Source organism: Dioscorea cayenensis, chromosome 14 (assembly GCF_009730915.1).
Source record: "Dioscorea cayenensis subsp. rotundata cultivar TDr96_F1 chromosome 14, TDr96_F1_v2_PseudoChromosome.rev07_lg8_w22 25.fasta, whole genome shotgun sequence".
In the NCBI taxonomy this organism is placed as follows: domain Eukaryota; kingdom Viridiplantae; phylum Streptophyta; class Magnoliopsida; order Dioscoreales; family Dioscoreaceae; genus Dioscorea; species Dioscorea cayenensis.
This window is the reverse complement of record NC_052484.1, coordinates 12,827,109-12,845,685: the sequence shown is the minus strand read 5'-3', so window position 1 is coordinate 12,845,685 and position 18,577 is coordinate 12,827,109. Positions and strand designations below refer to the sequence as shown.

Genomic DNA, 18,577 nt, shown 5'->3' with positions numbered 1-18,577 from the left:
AGGTGGGCTTGGGCCGTCCGGCAACCTAATCCGGCCCGGCCTGTGCCCGGCCCGGAACTGGTCCGTCGGGTTACTGACTCAGTGGGCCGGTTCATTGACCCGTAACCGGCATGTACTGTAGATGGGCCGGTTACAGGTTGACCCATATTAGAACCAGGTTGCAACCTAGTTCCCAACCCGCCGGATTGATCCTGTGGGTTGGGAGCCCGTTGAAAAAATTCATAGCCGCTGGCTTTATTTATTTATTTATTTATTAAAATTCAAATTTTGAATTTTCAGAAATTAATTTTTTTAAAATTTTTTTAAATTTTTATATATACCCCCACCCCCTATATATAATATTTAATTGAGAGGAAAAGTGAACATAAGTTATAGCTTGGCTTCAGCTTTTCAAAAAAAAAAAAAACCAATATTCGTACTTTTATTATTCGTCCCCTTCCTTGTTTTCAAAATTTATTATTAATTATTTATTTATTCATTTATTTTATGCTTTATTTAATTTTTATTCTTTATTCCATCATGCGAACATCAAAGAGCAGATATCTTCCAGAATAAATCATTGTGAGATGCCTTTTTAATTTCCCTTAAACCTTTTGCTTCCACATAAATTCCCTCATAATCAAAAGAGACAACACCCATTTAGCATTTACTTCAAATGAAATGCTTTCTTTTTTTTTATTCCACTTGCCATGTGTCCTTTTATATATTTTTTGGGTTTGCCATCTTAAATGGTCACCATATTCTTTTTTTTTTTTATACTAAAAGATGGCATGTTCCAATTTCCAAGCTTAATAAAACCAGTGACTGTCAGAATATATTAAAATATATGTTAAAGCTTTCAATGCTCCAATTGGATTCACAGTAACAACTAATAGACTCCATAAATTTTAAATATGAAAATTACAACCTACTCAAGACTTGCATGGAATCTAAGTAATATGCAGCTCTTTTGTACTTGAAATTAGAGTGCTTCTCAATACATATATACTTATATATATTTTTATATATTCTCTTCTGAAATGCCTGGAACTATGCACTTATTACCAATTTGCCATATTTTTTTTTTAAAAAGAATGGTGGGCCCGCCTTTAGATATATATATTTTTTTATGCACGTGAGCATGCTTCTCATTTTTAATTTTTTTTTTATTTATTTTTATTATTATTATTATTATTGTCATGCACGTATGCATGCTTCTCATTTCTTCTATTTTTTATTTTTATTTTATTTTTATGTCATACATGTGAGTATATAGCATGCTTTCTCATTATTTTATTTGCATATATATATTTGGTGATAGAGGGGGGCACGGGCCGATTTTTGGCCCGGCCTGTCAAAGCCCACCGGTTCAAGGGACCGGCGGACCGGGCCGGAAACCCTTAACCGGCCCGCACTGTAGCGGGCCGGGTTCATCAACCCGCCGGGTTGGCAAGTCTAACTCGGCGGGTTGCACTTTATTTTTAGTTTTATATTATTCTTTTAAAAAAATCATGATCATGCTTATTTATGCATGCCAAGGGTTTGAATCCCATGACCTTCTTTTTGCTAAAAAACACACTTAACCACTTGGGCTACCCTAACATTTGTAAAATATTGGGAATAGATATATATAAATAAATTCAGTTGAATGTCAACTTCCAATTCATTAATAACATCAACATGAACGTAAATTAAACCCATTTGAATTTTTGAATGGTGAGAAAGCAATAAAAATGAATAGTTATAATTTTTTTTTTTGGTGTTTTAATTGTCACAAGTATTAAATGAAAAAAAAATAGGTACAACTAGTTCATAAATAGGCAACCATCACATTGTAAATATTGAATTTTTGTGTGATTTAATAATTGTAAACATTAAATACAAATGAAAACGTATTTAACATAGCAAGTTCTTAATTGTCACAACTAAACATTAAATTATAAATTTTAACGGATGAATCTAAATTTGCTTAAGCTTAATAAAAAAAAGGTAAATTTTGAAGTTAGTAAGCTTTGCACTAACAATATGTTCATCATAATATTATCTGTAAAGTTTGATAATTAAGCTAAGGTGGAGACATACCTGAATAGCAATGAATAGTTAGGAAGTGGCAACTATGAATTAAAGTAAGAATTATATAAGTTTTAATTATTATATACTCATAAAGATATCTTAACAACTTAATTCGATAGAGAAATGAATTAAGTACAATCCCTCGTCCTCTTTTTTTTTTTAAAGTTATTTTAAAATTATTTTGAGTTGTCTCAAAATTTTTAATCGGTTAACAATTATATTTTTATTATAAGATAAATTTAAAAAAAATCTTAATTTGTAATTTTTGTTATATATATATATATATTTATTTAAAATAAATCATAAGTGAAATATAGAGTAGTGGATTAGATACTTATAAGGTTTTTTGTGGTCATTGTTTTGAATCTCAACAATAACATTATTAGATTTTTTACTTTAATTTTATAGTAAAATTTAAAAAAATGGCGGGCCGGCCCGCCAGTTTGTGAGGAGTACCGGGCGCCGGGTTGGGCCCGGTTGCCCGGCCCGTGCCCCTCTCTATTTGGTGAGAGATGAGCATGTTTGAAATTTCATCTCGTGAATATGCATGCAGATTAATTCGTGTCTTTGAGAGAGCTTCACTGGTTATCTTTGGCATGCGACTAACCAGCATTTGTACTTCTATTATTGGTTCTCTTCCCCACTTCTATTTATTTAATTTTCACTCCTTTTTATTATTTATTCCTTTTTTTTATCACATCAACGCCAAATTAAGAGCAGGTGCTTTTCTCAGAACTGAAATATATATTTATACAGACTGCAATGTAGATGAATAAACTTCATTGGTAAACTTAAGTCTTAGATTATTAGAACAATTGCAGCAAAACAGATACTCAAAAATGCTTCTTATTACTCATACAGGAGTAATATTCATTGCTTACAGCTCTCTCTATCAAGCATTGGACGACAGAAACATCTGGCAAGAATATATTTGATCCAAAGAAGCAAAGGATCAAAATGCATAACAAATATGGTCTGTAGAGTTGCAAATTTTGAAACCAACAATAATCATCTCGCATTGAAGAGCTTGCGCTTGCTTTCATGGTTTCTCCGCCTGCATCTTTGACCTTTAACCTTCGTTCTCTCTCCTTCTCACGTCTTCTCTCCTCATGGATCTTATCACGCTACAACCTCTCTTCCCTTTCGTCCCTAATCTCCTTTCGTTGCTCATGCTGCTCTATCCTTATTTCACCATCATCAACCACATTTTTCTCAGAAGGAATGGGTACATTCTTCTTCTTCTTCTTCTTCTTCAAATTGAGAGAAGAATGAGAGAGATCAAGCTCAACGAATCCTGGGAATCGATCAGCTCTGCGAAGAAGCATGGCATGGCAAGCATGAGCACGGGGAACATGGCGCTTAGAGCTCTGGATATGGAACCATCGCTAGCATACGAGACCAAAGGTATCATGGTTTGTCACGCTCCAGCCCCAAAGCCGGGCCCGTTGACAGATCGGTCGCATCCAATAGGACTAGGCCCCACTGGGTGCAAGGCCTCAGACTTGACCTGATCAAAGTCAACCCTAACAAGCAGAATATGAACAATAATACAGGACTATAAATAAGATGATAGGAATCAAAACAACACATAAAAGAGCTTAAGCAGACCTACAGAAATACAGAGTCATACAACGGTCTACAGACCAAAATATACAGACGGATACAAGTCTTACTCTCACAAAGAAGTTCACTACAAAGATACTATCAGAACAGGAAATACAACTCCAAATCACCCCCGTTCCTAGACTTGATCTTCTCATGCGAGAACAGAATTCACAGAGTCCATGAGCCACAAGGGCCTAGTAGGATCGCAGAAATAACAAATAATGCAGATATTACAAAGTAATTAAAATTATTCAGACAGAATTTAAAAAATGCACAGAATACAGAAATAATCAGAAATACAAAAATGCGCAGAAAACAGTCATGTACATCTCCCTGACTAATAACAGAAATCAACAGCACGAGGCTGGATCATCGACTGTGAAGTCGGAACAGAACAGAACAGAATATCAACAAGCCATAGCCGGATCTTCGACCACAGTCGGGGGAGGGGGGGTAGCGCTACTACAGAAAACATGTGAACATGGCTAGGACTTACTCCTTCTAGCTGGGCGAGCCAGGAATGAAGATGTACTAAAAACCGCAGAAATACAGAATATAGACAGAGTAAATACCGAATAAATAATGCAAAAAAGGAATAAATGAATAAATAAAATAAATAACAAGTAAATAAATAAATAAATCAAATTATTAAATAATTCAATAATTTAAATAAATAACAACCACCAGAAATACGGAAATTATACGGGTGCGAGAGCCTACCTGGCTCCGAGCTACAGAGTCGGGTTCACCAAGTCCCGTGAACTAAGGCTCAGTACAGGATCTACCCAAACAGAATAATCTAACTTAGGTTACAAATCTTGGTCCGGGCCTAACTCACAACTATAGCCTGATCTAACTCAACAAATAAAAGATTTCAAAGCTAGCATGACAACAGAACAACCATGCACATTAAAAGAAGCATAAACAAATATCACAACCAATATGAACAATTTGAGAAGGAAGTGTTATTCTTCAAAATAAAATACATAACGTGCTGAACTCACTTGCCAACTATATAAATCTAGCACAATTACATGTCAAAAAATGAATACACAATACATACTAGCAATTAAATGTTTTCAGAAGAATTAAAGTGTTAAGCTAATAAAAATTTAAGCATATAAAAATACTCCAGGAAAGCTTTGTAATAAACACCATCACATGTAAATTTCCAAGACTAATAATCATCATTAACACATGTTTCAATATATATATATATATATATATAACATGCATACACAAACATATAAATATAAAAACTCTATTTTAAAGTAATACTAAAAAAAACCAAACATTAGCATGAAATGGTCAGGAAGTGGGTGAATTCTCAACGCAAAAGATATATATATATATATTTTAAAACCTGACATGCATGTATACATACATATATATATATATATATATAAGTAACAACAATTAAATACCAAACCAAAACTTTGACCAGATTATGAATCATGCAGCAAGGATACAACATGCAGAATTCTCAAGAGGTAAACTCATAGGTAACATAAAAAAAATTCCAGTTACAAGCTAAACATAATTAGCATCTAATCACCTCAACACAAGGTATAATAAAGATGCAAAATTAACTTAACAATCAAGTAAAAACACCCAACTGAGTTAAAGTGTTAACATTAAATCAACCAAAGTTTAACCATGCTAAAGAGATCCACAGAAAAAAAAAATGAAAACCTTGAATCTCGGTGAAGAATTAAATCCGGTAAACTCTGATTCTCTAGCAGCTATCGAAATCAAGATGATGCGATCGGGGCTCCTCCTCACAACGGTCTCAGTCCAAGAAATCCAAGGGTTGGTCGGTGAACATGAAAAAGAAGGAGTTTTTGAAGAGGAAGTAGCCTTCCAATGCTAGCTCAAAAACAAACACACCAAAAATTCAGCTCAAAGCTGTACCCCGACTAGATCCAAAAATCATGGAAACACGGCCCACAAGTGGGGCACCAAGGTTGGATCCAATGCTTAGTTAAATATGGTCGAAGGTTTCCAATCAAACTTGGTCAGCAGCTAAAAGTAACAGATATTACATGGTCCACCTCCCGTTAAAGCCTTGCCAGCATTGCGCGAAGCTCGTCGTTGGTGAGGGCTTCGTTGATGGTGATCCTTTGGGTGACAGTGATGGCGGCGGCGGCGGCGGCGAACAGCAGCAGCAGCGATGAGCAGCACCGGCGAGCAGCAGGCAATAGAGACAGTGGCAGCGGCGAGCAACAACAGTGACGAGAAGTAATGGTGACGGGAAGCTTCAATATATTCTTAACGATGGCGAGAAAGAAACAACAGTAATGGTGATTTGCATGTATCTTTCCAGCAGCTCTTCAACCTCGCCAACGACTCCGTTTTGATATTTCTCCGGCGACGAAAGCAGCAGTGACGACAACAACTAATAGCGATGGCAAGTAGGCAACAACAACAATAACAATGTCAAGTGGCGACAGCGACACCGAACGAAAGCATTAAGCTTGCTTGGCGGCATTATCTCAGCCACTTAAGCAGCAATGGCAGCTTCAACGACGAACACGACAAGCAGCAACAACAACAATGGCGGTGGCGACGGCGGCAGGCAACGCAGCGGTGACAAGTAACGAGAATTTTTTTTATATACGTATGTCACTACACCATTTTTAGGCTTTAGAGACAATCAAATAGAGGGTTTTAAAAAAACCACCTCTATAATAAAATAGGGTTTCTTTTTCATGTTTTTAGAGCCGGTTTAATTAAACCCTTCTACACAAAATTTGTTTTAAAAAATAAAAAATAATTAAACCACTCTTTTCTCTCTTTCTCTCTCTCTCTTTTTCTCTCTCTCTCTCTCACGCTCTCGCCCTAATTCTTCCGCCCTCTCCTCGTGCCCACCTCCCCAAACCTCCTCCGCGGCTGCGGCAGCTGCTCTTCTCCTCGCTGCCCTCGTTAGCCGACCTCTCAAGCCAGCCCTCGTAGCCGTCCCCATCTCTCAGTTCGAGACCTTCCCGGAATCCCTCATCGACGATGAGAAAGTCCGCGCACTCGAAGACCACCTCACCTCTGATCCAGATGACATCAAAGCCCTCCGATCACTACTTGAGCTCAAAGTGAAGACCAATCTACTCCCCGACGCTATTGCCATCATCGACAGCCTCATTGCTCCGGAACTTGATGACAAGGACCTCCCCCTCCTCGGTCTCTTCTCTCTTCTCCTCCCTCTTCTTCTTACAAAGATATTCAATGTCCAAGTAGATAATCTTATGATTTTTGGTGGTGTGTGCAGGTCAAAATCATATGATGTTGGAGGTGGGAATTTGTTAATCCTTTTGCTTTGGAATATCAAAGTCTGCCATCCCTTTTTGGCTATAAACGAGTAAATAATATTGTACCCCTTTGTTATGTAATATTTGTCTTGTGCTTCAGGTTTGGAATCTGCTGGGAATAGTAGGAGTTATAACAGCTTTTAATTTTCCATGTGTTATTCTTGGTAAGTTAACACTACTTTCTTCTGATCACTAATGCTGCAGTTTAAGAGATGCTGTTCTTATAGGATGGAATGCCTACATTGCACTTGTCTGTGGAAACTGTGTTGTTTGGTAAGCAAATCCTCTTCTTTTTTGGTAGAAATAAGTTGATCTGAGAAATTGATGGTGTTATTAATTTCTGAGTTGAATTTATATATACATATGTCTATTTGGTAAGATTTCTTATAACTAGCCCTTATCTACATTTTTTTATTGAAATATAATTATCCTTCATGAAACTTAAAATTTCATACATAAAGTGTTGATGGTAATATTTTAGATGTTTCTGGGTTCTAGGGAGCTCAACCATTTCTAGGCTTTCTTTCCATCTTGACGAGAATCCATCGTATTTATCTTTGATTCCAATGTTTTCTATGTCTGTATTTGCCTACAAACGAACTTACAGATCATATATACTTAATTTTGATCATATTTATACAACTAGAAAGAATTATCATTGTGCTTATATTCTTTAGTGAGCCATGATGTGATAATATGCATATGGAATTTGTTCATATTATGCATTGCAGGAATGGTGCACCAACAACTCCTTTAATCACAATTGCAGTGATTGAGATTATTGCTGGTGTTCTGGAGAAGAACAATTTACCTGGTGCAATTTTTACTTCTTTCTGTGGAGGGGCTGAAATGGGTCAAGCAATAGCTTGTGACAGATGGATACCTCTGGTTTCATTTACTGGAAGTTCCAAGGTATTGAATTTTTGAATCCCTTTCAACTTGTTCATGCAGTCTCATTTGTTATCCTCAAGCCATAATCTTGTTATATTAATTCTTTTACTCAAGCCACGAAGAGTAATTTACTCATTTCTAGCATCTTTGCAAAGTTACATTGAGTCATCAACCACAGAAACATAATTAATAAAAAGAAAGAATTAGTTAGGATTTAAAATCTAAAATTAACTTTGCCATGTCTTCCTGCCAGATCTTCAATTAGTGCCATTATTGCCATAATGGCATATTGTTTTTTTTTTAAGTCTGGTGATTCCTTATGTAATGGCTTCAACAAATGTGTGAGTCATCAACATGCATTATCACTTGAAAACTATTCCCATGAAGATCAGAAGGTTGATCCTATTTGTTGTTTTTATAACGGCTTGTCTTTATCTCCATTATAGATTAGTTATCATTCCCTTAAATCGTTTAGAATCATATTTTTCTTTGTTGGTATTAAGATTTTTAGACTCTTTCTGTGCAAAATATTTTAATCCTATTGTACACATTTAATATCATTCGCTGTATTATCATACAGGTTAGGCAGATGGTTCAACAGATAGTCAATGAGCAGTTTGGAAAATGCTTACTTGAACTTAGTGGAAATCATGCTATAATTGTCATGAATGATGCTAACATTCAACTTTCTGTACGGTTGGAAAATAATCCATTTATTGGCCATACTGGTTTGCCTCATTACAAAACTAGTTTTGAATAATCTCTTTTTCTTTTGATGCAGCTTCTTCATGAGAGCATCTATCAAACTGTATTTGATCAACTGATTGGTGTTTATAAGCAAGTGAAGATTGGTGATCCTTTAGAAAAAAAGGTACCCTGTTAGGACCATTACACAATCCTGCTTCAAAAGAAAACTACGTCAAGGGTATTGAAGTTATTAAATCTCAGGTATAGCGGATATCTTGATACTAAAAATGCATCTTTTATTTTCTTTCATTTGGATTATTATTATTGTTGTTGTCAATATGTTCATAAACAAACTCCGAATGTTGCATTGTATACTCTCTTTATATATACTAATTTTTTATGACCTACAAGTATCATATGCTTGCTGATAGTAAAATAGTTGTTTACTTGTAAGGATAGGTATCTTCTTCTAGAAGTATGCTGTGGATTTTAAGATTTTTATCAATACCAGTATTTATTCATCTTCACCATTACTTTGTTTGTAATTTTTTTTTTGTTTAAAAGTATGACCATGCTACTCAACCCATTTTGTGCAGGGAGGGAAGATCCTGTTTGGAGGATCCGTTATAGAGGGAGAGAGTAACTTTGTTCAATCCACAATTGTGGAGATTTCTTCAGATGCACCTGTTGTTATGGAGGAATTATTTGCTCCGGTCCTCTATGTCATGAAATTTAAGGCAATGAACCCAACTTGTGGGTGCTCTTCTTTTTCTATGATTTTCATTCATATTTGTCCTCCTTTTATTTGTCTATCATAATCATTGCTTGTACCTATGCCTGTCATTAATAATCCTGTATGATAAATGAATTAATATCACTTGATCTCTTTCTTCTATAGACTTTAAAAAAATCAATTGAGATAGACAACTCAGTATCACAAGGGTTAAGCTGCTCCATATTTACACGCAAACCAGAGATAATATTCAAGTGGATTGGGTAAGTACAACTGTGAGTGCTGTCTTTGGCCATCACTTATGAGACATAGCACATATGAATGAACTTGTATTGTCTTGTCTTTCATCTTTTGTTGTAAGCTTTTATTGTCTTGGATTCTAGTTTTAAGGTGTATGTTAAAAAAAAAGCAGTGGGGCAGAAAAAGGAAAAAAAGAAATTTTTTAACTTGAAAAAGAAATCTTTATTTTTTCTTAGTATAAAAGATTATCTTTGTTGCTTTGTATGTATGCAAGTATGCTATCATTATCATTAGCATGAGTATCTGTTATTTATATTTTGGAATCTAAAATCTAAATTTGTTTTTGCCCTTGGAAAAGAATAAAGTGGTATAGTTTTCATCTTAATTGCACAGGTCCATTAGAAAGCTTGCCATTTTTCTCCTCTCCACTGATTCTATTGTGTTTTGTGTGATATGCAGACCACTTGGAAGTGATTGCACCATTGTGAATGTAAATATTCCTACAAAAGGTGCTAAAATTGGTGATGCTTTTGGTGGTGAAAAGGCCACTGGCAGTGGCCATGAAGTAGAAAGTGACTCATGGAAATAGTACATGTGACGTGCGACGTTCTAAATGGTACAATCAATTAGGGGAGTGAACTTCCTTTGGCACAAGGAATAAACTTCGGCTAAATTTTGCCTCAAGTAATATTCAGCTTCCTTGTTCACACATAATTTACTATTTATCATCCTCAGCATTTCTCCCCTCTGAATCATTACATGCTACTCTTGCATGCACCTACATCTTTTCATTTTTATTTTCAGGTGCTGCGCCATGCATCATTTGTCCAGATGAAGATAATGTTCCTCCTATACACCCTTTATGGACTGCACAATGGTAAATTAGTAATGTGTAATATTTATAAACATGGCGAACTCTAAAATTAGTGTCAAATATAATAAGGTTGTCTTATACCTCATTGGTACTCATTTGGAGACAGTTTTTTTCTTTTCTTTTTTTTTTTATATTTTTAAAGAAGAGTTGTGGAGCCAGATAATCATCTACCTAAATCCATGAGAAGCTAGGCTTTATGTAGTTTTCATATATTCTTTTATCCATTAGCTGCAGACGAAAGAATGCTTTAAAATTTTAGATAATAAAAAGTCTAAGAAACTTCCTGTAATTTGCAGGATCTTATCTGCAAACACAAGACACAATAAGAAATCAGAGTTTGTTTGGATGAATTAAAATTCAATACCAAAATGAGATAAATTAGGGAACCAAACTATTGAATCAGTTATTGTAAAACTAATTTTAGTGAGACATCAACATCTTGCTTGTCAATTGCACTTTCTCTTATTCAGAAATTCAAAAGTAACTTGAAAAAATTGTCTTGTTGTCCATGTGCATGTATATAAATGCATGAGAGTGAGAATCTTCAAATAAACAACAATAATTCCAATAATTATACACATTAGAAAATATCACTATAAGATTGCAAATTACCTCATGAATTGATTTGCTGCAGAAATGACATCCATTGTGATCACTTAAACAACTTGTGTAGGTAGATATATAATCATGGTGGGTGTCTATATATATATATATATATATATATATATATATATATATATATATTTAGATTGATGATATTTGAAAAAGTTTTTTTTTTATATTAACTTTGAGATAGAAAGACATTCATGCATATATTTAAAGTGATTACTCAAAGGCTAAAAACTTTTTCAGGTTTTCATTTATTAGCCAACATGTCAAATTATTTGATTCAAGGAGTAATTGATTGACTCATCAACTTCTATTTAATGACATGCATATTTAAACAGGAAAGCTGGAAATGCTCAACAAGTTGCTATATCCACTATTGCAGTCACACATATGATCAAAAGCCCATGTTTTTCTGCAGTCACCTCCTCCACAGGTACTCCACAAACATGAATTAGAGATTGATAATGTTGCTAAACAAATAAACCACACATTGTTCCTGCTATCAATACCCAACATTGTTAAAAGAAATGAGAATGATAATGCTTTTTTTTTTAACTAACTATGATGTGCTTGTTATCAAAATAGATCCTCAGCTGTTTTTTATTCTCAAGTTTCTCTGTTTGTTGTTGGTTGATTATTGTATTTGGTATTCATAATATGGTCAAAATGTGATCTTTGTGCTCTTATTTGTTGTTGTTCTTCATTGCCAAGTTTCTATTGCAGTCAAAATATTATCTTTGAACTTGTTGATATGTGTTCTTGATTTTAACTCTCTCTTTGTTTGTCAACAAGGTTTTCTGATTTGGTATTGTTAATGGTAGTGAAAATGTAATCTTTTGTGTTTTATAAATTGTTAATTCTTTAGTGTCAAGTTCCTATTCCAGTGGAAATATATCTTTGAACTTGTTGATATGTGTTCTGGTTTTCAACTTTTTCTTTATCAACTTGGTTTTCTGATTTGGTATTGTTATTGCAGTCAGAATGTAATCTTTGAACTGATTGATTTATGGTCGTATATTGTTCTTATTGATTCCCCAATTTCTATGGCAGTCCGAATTTTATCTTGTATTGATGTTTGCACAATTGTTATTCCAAAGCCTATCAACTGAACATTATATTTATTGGCAACCATTTAACTTCTTGTTACTGACTTTTATGATGAAGTAATGATAAAAAACAAGTAGCTACTCTGAATTTGTTGCCTGGAATAAGTAAGCATCATTTTGCATAAATTTTGCAGAGTGGGATGATTAGGGTGATGATGATGTGAATGATGAAGTCTCATTGCAGTTGAAGAAGGAGCTTGATGGCAACTATGAGAAGAAATAGACTATTGAGTCATGGAGCTTGAGAACTAATGAATCAATTGGTTGTTTTTTTTTGGCAATTCTCTCTTAAAATATCAGTTGTCGTGCTAAACTAAGCAATATTTTTATGTGAACCATAATCTATAACATGTTTTAGGTTTCTAATCCAGAGATTCCAAACACTTGGGCTATGGTTTAATAGAGTTTGTTTATCAGAGAATTCAGAGTTCGTATTTTATTTTTCTTTTTAAGCTAGTGAGTTGAATTGCTAGTTTATTTTGACAAAAACCCCCGAATTTATGTGTATTTCAATATTTTATTTTGTAATAAAAATGTGAGTTTTTAATTAATTAAAAAGCATGTTTTTAATTGATTAAATAATATATATTTAATTAAAAACTAATTATTAGGCATGTTTTTTAGGGGCTTATAACCGCTTCTCAAACAATAATTATAATTTTAAAATTTTAATTGTAGAGGCAGTTATAACCGCCTCTAAAAAGTATAAGTGTTGTTATTTTTTTAAAAATTTTTAATTGTAGAGCGGTTATAACCGCTTCTAAAACTATTACTATAATTTTAAAATTTTAATTGTAGAGGAGGTTAAAACCGTCTCTAAAACTATATGAAATAGTTGGTCTTATTAATTGTAGAGGCGGTTATAACCGCCTCTATAAGTAAAATATTTTTTCAGGCGGTTATAACCGCCTCTAAAAATCACTTCCTTAGCTGTTAATTTACTCCCAACGATTGTATCAAACCGGCTTAATACGAGCCGGTTTAGAGGTGGGTGAAAAATTCACCGCTAAAGCTATAGAGATGGTTTTAACCGCCTCTATAGGTCTTGAAAACCGTCTCCAAAGTTATTTTTTAGTGTAGTGTGTATATGTGAATATGGGGAGATGGAAAGAGATCTGCACCTTCTCCTTCGTCCATTTCCTCTCTTCTTTTATTTATTTATTTTTTTTTCGTCATGCGTTTTTAAAAGATCTCTCTCATCCTTATCATAATCCCCTCCACGTAAGATCACAACGGAGGATAGGATCAAATTTTAATTAATTTCAAATTTGAAATTTGAAATTTGAAATTCTTTTTTTTTATTTTATTTATACTTTTTGTTTATTTATTTATTATTTATTCATTATTCATTTTTTATTTATTGTATTTTTTAAAATCCACTTAACCCAATTCGTCTCGGGATATGTGTTCAGGTGCTTAAAAAATAATATATTTGATGAATAATTAAAATTGCGCGCCATAATAAGACCCGCTAATACACCCCAATGCATTTTGGAAAGCTTAATGGAGATTCGGAGAAGACTGAGAAAATTGGTTTTGCTTTGAATCTGGGCTGAGGCAACCATTTACCATCCTCTTACTAACTTTTTGTTATATCTATGCATAGATTTTCTGTTGATATAATCTATCCCCTCTTGCTCTATGTTGACTCTATTATATAGATTTCTTTTTCTTTTTCCTTATGTTTATATTGATCTTTTTAAAATATTCAGACTTTGAATGGCAAAGTTATTTAATCATTATTTGAATTTCAAAAATCTGAATTAAATCCAAACTTTGATAGTATTAAAATTCAAATAAAAACCAATATTGAACATTTCGTTTGATTTAGAATTTTATTAAAATTACACTTGTATTCTTCATAAAATTTAAAATATAATTAAAAATATAAATGAAAATCTGAGCTTTATTAAGATCAATTCATATGGGATATTTCATTTCATTTTCATTTTTGTGGCATTGGATTTTAAATTTTAAAAGAATGATAATTATATTCTATAATAATCAAAATTTAAAAATTTTATATAAACCAATAATAATTATAAGAAAATTATAATTTGAATTATAATCATTTAAAATTAAAAAATATGTTCAAAATTTTATTAAAATTTTTTTTTCTTAAGTTTCTTTGGACTTAAATAAAGTTATAAGGTTGTGCTTTTTGTAGAGTTTTTACATGCACCCAATAAATGGCCATAATTGAGTACGCCGCCTAGCCTAGCTAGCTCTCCAATTCCAACACCATAAAAGAAGCTCCATATCCCAAAAGCCACACAAAAAGTCGAAACTCTCCTCGAAACGCCCAACCCTTTCATTTCGTATTCTTCTCCGCGCTTCCTCACTCATTCTCTCTATATCTTTTCCAGCTTCCACCATTTCCAAGAGAAAACCATTCTCAACCTCATCAGACAAAGAACCATGGCGGAGGAAATCACTAGAGATACAGAACCACCTCATTCTCAACTCACATCAGACAAAGGAAAGAAGAAGATGGCTCTTAAGCAAGAAGCCATTGTTGAACGAGGAATGGAAGAAGAACAAATTGAACAAGTAAATATGACCCAGAGTTCTGACAGCAAGAGATCTAAGTTTGCTAGGATATGGAGTGTGCAAGAGGAGCTTGATTTACTCAATGTTTGTGAGCGATATAAGAGAAAGAAAGCTCCTGAATTCAAATTGCATGGTAAGCATAGTTTGGATTCTTTACTTGACTACATGAAGAAGAAGTCACCTCATTTGAGTGATAAGTATGAAAAGCAACAAATCTTTCATAAATTGAGAAATATGAGGAGAAAATATCTGAAGAAAATTTTGGGTGAAGGCCCTTCCAGAAATGATCCTTTTGAGCTTGAGTTGTATGAGCTCTCTCGGAAAATTTGGTATAAAGAGAAAGAGAATGAGAAAGAGAATAAGAAAGAGAATGAGAAAGAGAAAGAGAATGACAATGAGAATGAGAAGAGGTTTCCTTGTTTAACAAGGGCTGTAGAACAGTGTAGCAGTGGTTTTCCATATGTGTTTCAGGGGAGCAAAATGGTGGACATGATTGACCCATTGAAGGCAGAAAAGCTGGAGAAGGAGTGGGCAAAGTTTCAGAACTATGCTTTATCTCATTGGACTCTTCTGATGAGGAAGACATTGGATTTACTCATTGAAACTGCAAAGAAATCAGGTTTTGTTGCTTTTTTTTTTCTTTCCTTTTGAAGTTCACTTTTTCTATATATAAATTATGTACATTGTTTATCTGCATTCATATGGTTTAATTAATTAATGTATGTTTGTCTTGGATGCCGGAATACTATTATATACATAATCTAGATAATGAATTGATAACCAGAGTTGTGCACTGAATTGCAAATTCACTTTTGTAAAGTCTAGTGTATGAGAAATTTAATTAACATATATTCCACCATATATTTCTGTTAGAGATTTCATTCTGTATTCCTCTTCATTTTCTATGCTAACATTGTGAAGCAAGATCTTGATTATAGCTTTGTCGATTTTTTTTAAAGGAAATTATAGCTTTGTAGAGTTGGCACATAAATAAGCAAATTCTGTTAGTGACAGCACTCATTTTCTAATAAGGTGCTTGTGCTCTAATTGATAAGATGATTATTCCTAAACAGAAGTCATTTCAAGTAACCACCACAGTGATTGTATTTAATTATTTGTTAGTGAACCATGTTTGAGAATTTAAGAGGATGATGACTTCTCCGGTGAGATCGTTGGTTTAATAAGAATGAAGAGAGGTGAAGAGCAGTTCAAGAGAGAAAACAACAACTTTGAACTGGAAACTTTAAACTTGACTAATTTCTAGATTAAGCAAAAGACAAGCACCCTTATTGCAAGGCTAACACACAAAACTGTAGAACAAAGTTTAGGAATTGGGAGCCCAGAAAAGAACCTCAAAACCTCTTAGATCCCTTCACTTTTGCATTTCACTTAACTATAGAAGAAGAGATACAGAAACTTGAATGTGACTGGGTATCTTTAGTCACACCAAATAGCAAAAAGACAAACACAAAGCAACCATGCATGAACTACAAGTCTACCACAACACTCAACAAACATAGTTAAATAAAGAAAGATAAAGTAGAAAAAACCAAACACATCAGTCCACAGCACGAGTCACCATGAAGCTTACCCGGGCTTTCTCTTTATTCAGTTTCATCCGGCTGAGCTTTCTCAAACAAGACATAAAAGTAGGCTAGAAAGTAAGCTAAGAAACTAGCATGAAAACACATGCAGACTATCTTCTTCCTATGCATGTGGTGCATACAGTAGTACATAGTGTTGACTCCTCTCAATATCCCATTGCGCAAGTGCAAAGCCCTCAGCCGTAGCCCACACTACTCTAACTTGCGGCTATGCTATCCCATCACACGCTCAGCCGCCTTCTCCAGTCCTTTGTCTCTGCTTTGCCGAGGATCTAAGTGACTCAGCTCACTTTTTATCTCCAACAAACCAAAGCCCGCTTCTTTGTTTCTTTGTAATTATTTGTTAGTGAACCAAAACCATTTATTTTTTTAAGTATCCAAAGTCTTCAAGTTTATTGTCTTAAGCTTCAACTCTTCATGATTTAATGACTCATTATCTAATGAACATATCTACTGTTTTTTGGCATGTACCATGATTTCGCCTCAGATCGAAAGAAACGGAGCATACTGATGTGATCCGAAGCTTATTATTCATCATTTTTGCACCATGGTGTATTGAGGTTTCACATGTTCTAGTAAACTTTTCTTTGTTTTTCTGTTTATAGATATCTGATCTGTTTCTTGTTTCCTTAGTTGGCATAAGCTATAGAGAAGTTTTTTTTAAATGATTTTATCATCATTTGACTTAAAAGATAATTTTATGTATCTGATCTTCTGTATATGCATCATAATTGTAAACCTTTAAGCCTTATAATTGCCACTATGATTAATCTTATTTAATGTTTAATTGAAATGCTAAACCAACAAAGTGCAAAGGTAAACAGATCAAGAACAAACAAAGTGCATTCTTGCTTCTTTTAAAATGTCCTGACATTGATCATTTTAATACTTCATTTTATTAATTATACTAGCAAAATGTGATTATTAATTAAGACCTAAACAATGAAAATGAGAATCGCTGAAATCAAGTTCAGCTTGATCATAATGTAGGATTTAAAAAAAAAATCATAAATTTAAATTTGCATATATTTGTCACTCCTAAGTGCAATAATGGTCCCTGAACAGTTTTTGAACACACGTTTAGGTCCCTGGAGCCAAAATAGTTGCAAATCTTCCCAGTACACTGCCTCATATATATATATATAGATGGATTTATCCTAATTATTATCCTTTTGGTGTGATACATTTCATGTTAATTAGTTTTAGTTTTTTTAATACGCAATTGACTTATCCAACTGTTTTTGACAAATTGATTTCATCTCAGGTGGGAAGAAAAGGAGAAGATTAAGGTGGCATGAACCTTAAATTTCATTATTAATGGCATCCGTGAATTCTCCAATTTCTGCTCATATTTTGTGTCTGGGTACTACTGTTAACAGCTCATGCTTTTTCATGCTTTAAACATACAGTCAGTTTAATCTTAAGTTTTTTTTTTGTTGGAAAAAGAGTACAATCTCAAACTTAATTTAGCTTTCTTTGGATGATGCCTGTTTTTTTTTAATTTGTTTGTTTGTTTGATGCTTGATTCAGAGTGGATTTTTGAGGATTTTGCACATATATATATATATAATAATAAAAGTGCATACTTGTGTATACCTGTCTATAGAAATCATATTTGAAAATATTGTTTTACCATGACTTCATTAGTATATTCTTAGTAGTGAGTTCAGAATGAAAATGTAAGGGCATCATGTAAATATGATATTCATATGGATATATATATATATATATGCGCAGCTACCCGTGGCTTGTTCATATATATATATATATAAGTATGTGCAAGCAGATCTTCCCATTTTTATGTATTTATGTCTTATTTTTTATGTGGACCATTTCTATGAAAATGAATATGAAAGTTTCACATCGATGTTTTTTCATATTGCATTTTAGTAATCTCCTCTTTATGGCAGTCTGATGGTAATAAAAACTCGTGAATTGATCATTTTTTTTAGGTTATTAACAGTTATATGGTTGTTTTGTACTGCATAATTATAATACAAATTTTTTTTTGAAAATTTAGAAAATTAAATTTTTGTTATGAACAAGGGAAAGAATAATTCCATTCTTACAATACCAACAAAGTTTGTCATCTGTAGATGCCATTTTTACCCATGTTTCAAAGAAATAGAAATGATATTAACAATATATCTCTCCATGATTATAAGTAAAAAAAGTGATTATTTATTTATTAGAACATAAAAATTTATCTATATTATAATTAAGGTTAAAACATATAAAAATTTGATTGAAAATGATGTGTACCAATGAAATTAAAGAGTTAATGACACATTATACACAGAAATTCTACGTTTGTGTAATCCCGTACT

The 18,577-nt window shown here is 33.3% G+C and overlaps 1 protein-coding gene and 1 pseudogene across 2 annotated transcripts; both read left to right on the top strand.

Annotated features, from left to right (window-relative positions):
* Positions 1-6,526: 6,526 nt before the first annotated feature.
* On the top strand, positions 6,527-10,179 carry LOC120275187 (annotated as a pseudogene).
* Positions 10,180-14,384: 4,205 nt separating this feature from the next.
* Positions 14,385-17,716, top strand: LOC120275188. 2 transcript variants are annotated; one of them, XR_005541078.1, is made up of 3 exons: positions 14,385-15,265; positions 16,738-16,825; positions 17,515-17,716. XR_005541078.1 is itself a non-coding variant. In XM_039281709.1 (3 exons), the coding sequence occupies exons 1-2, from the start codon at positions 14,515-14,517 to the stop codon at positions 16,764-16,766; spliced, it is 780 nt and encodes a 259-aa protein (XP_039137643.1). In that variant the 5' UTR covers positions 14,385-14,514; the 3' UTR covers positions 16,767-16,810; positions 17,515-17,713. The 2 variants fall into 2 exon arrangements, 1 of the variants encoding a protein (XP_039137643.1); XM_039281709.1 differs by having other exon boundaries at positions 16,738-16,810; positions 17,515-17,713.
* The last annotated feature ends 861 nt before the right edge of the window (positions 17,717-18,577 follow it).

Coding starts and splice junctions, on each gene's coding strand:
- LOC120275188 (XM_039281709.1), top strand. CDS start 14,515: ATGGCGGAGGAAATCACTAGAGATACAGAACCACCTCATTCTCAACTC. Junction 15,266..16,737: donor TGAAACTGCAAAGAAATCAG/GTTTTGTTGCTT, acceptor ATTTCGCCTCAG/ATCGAAAGAAACGGAGCATA.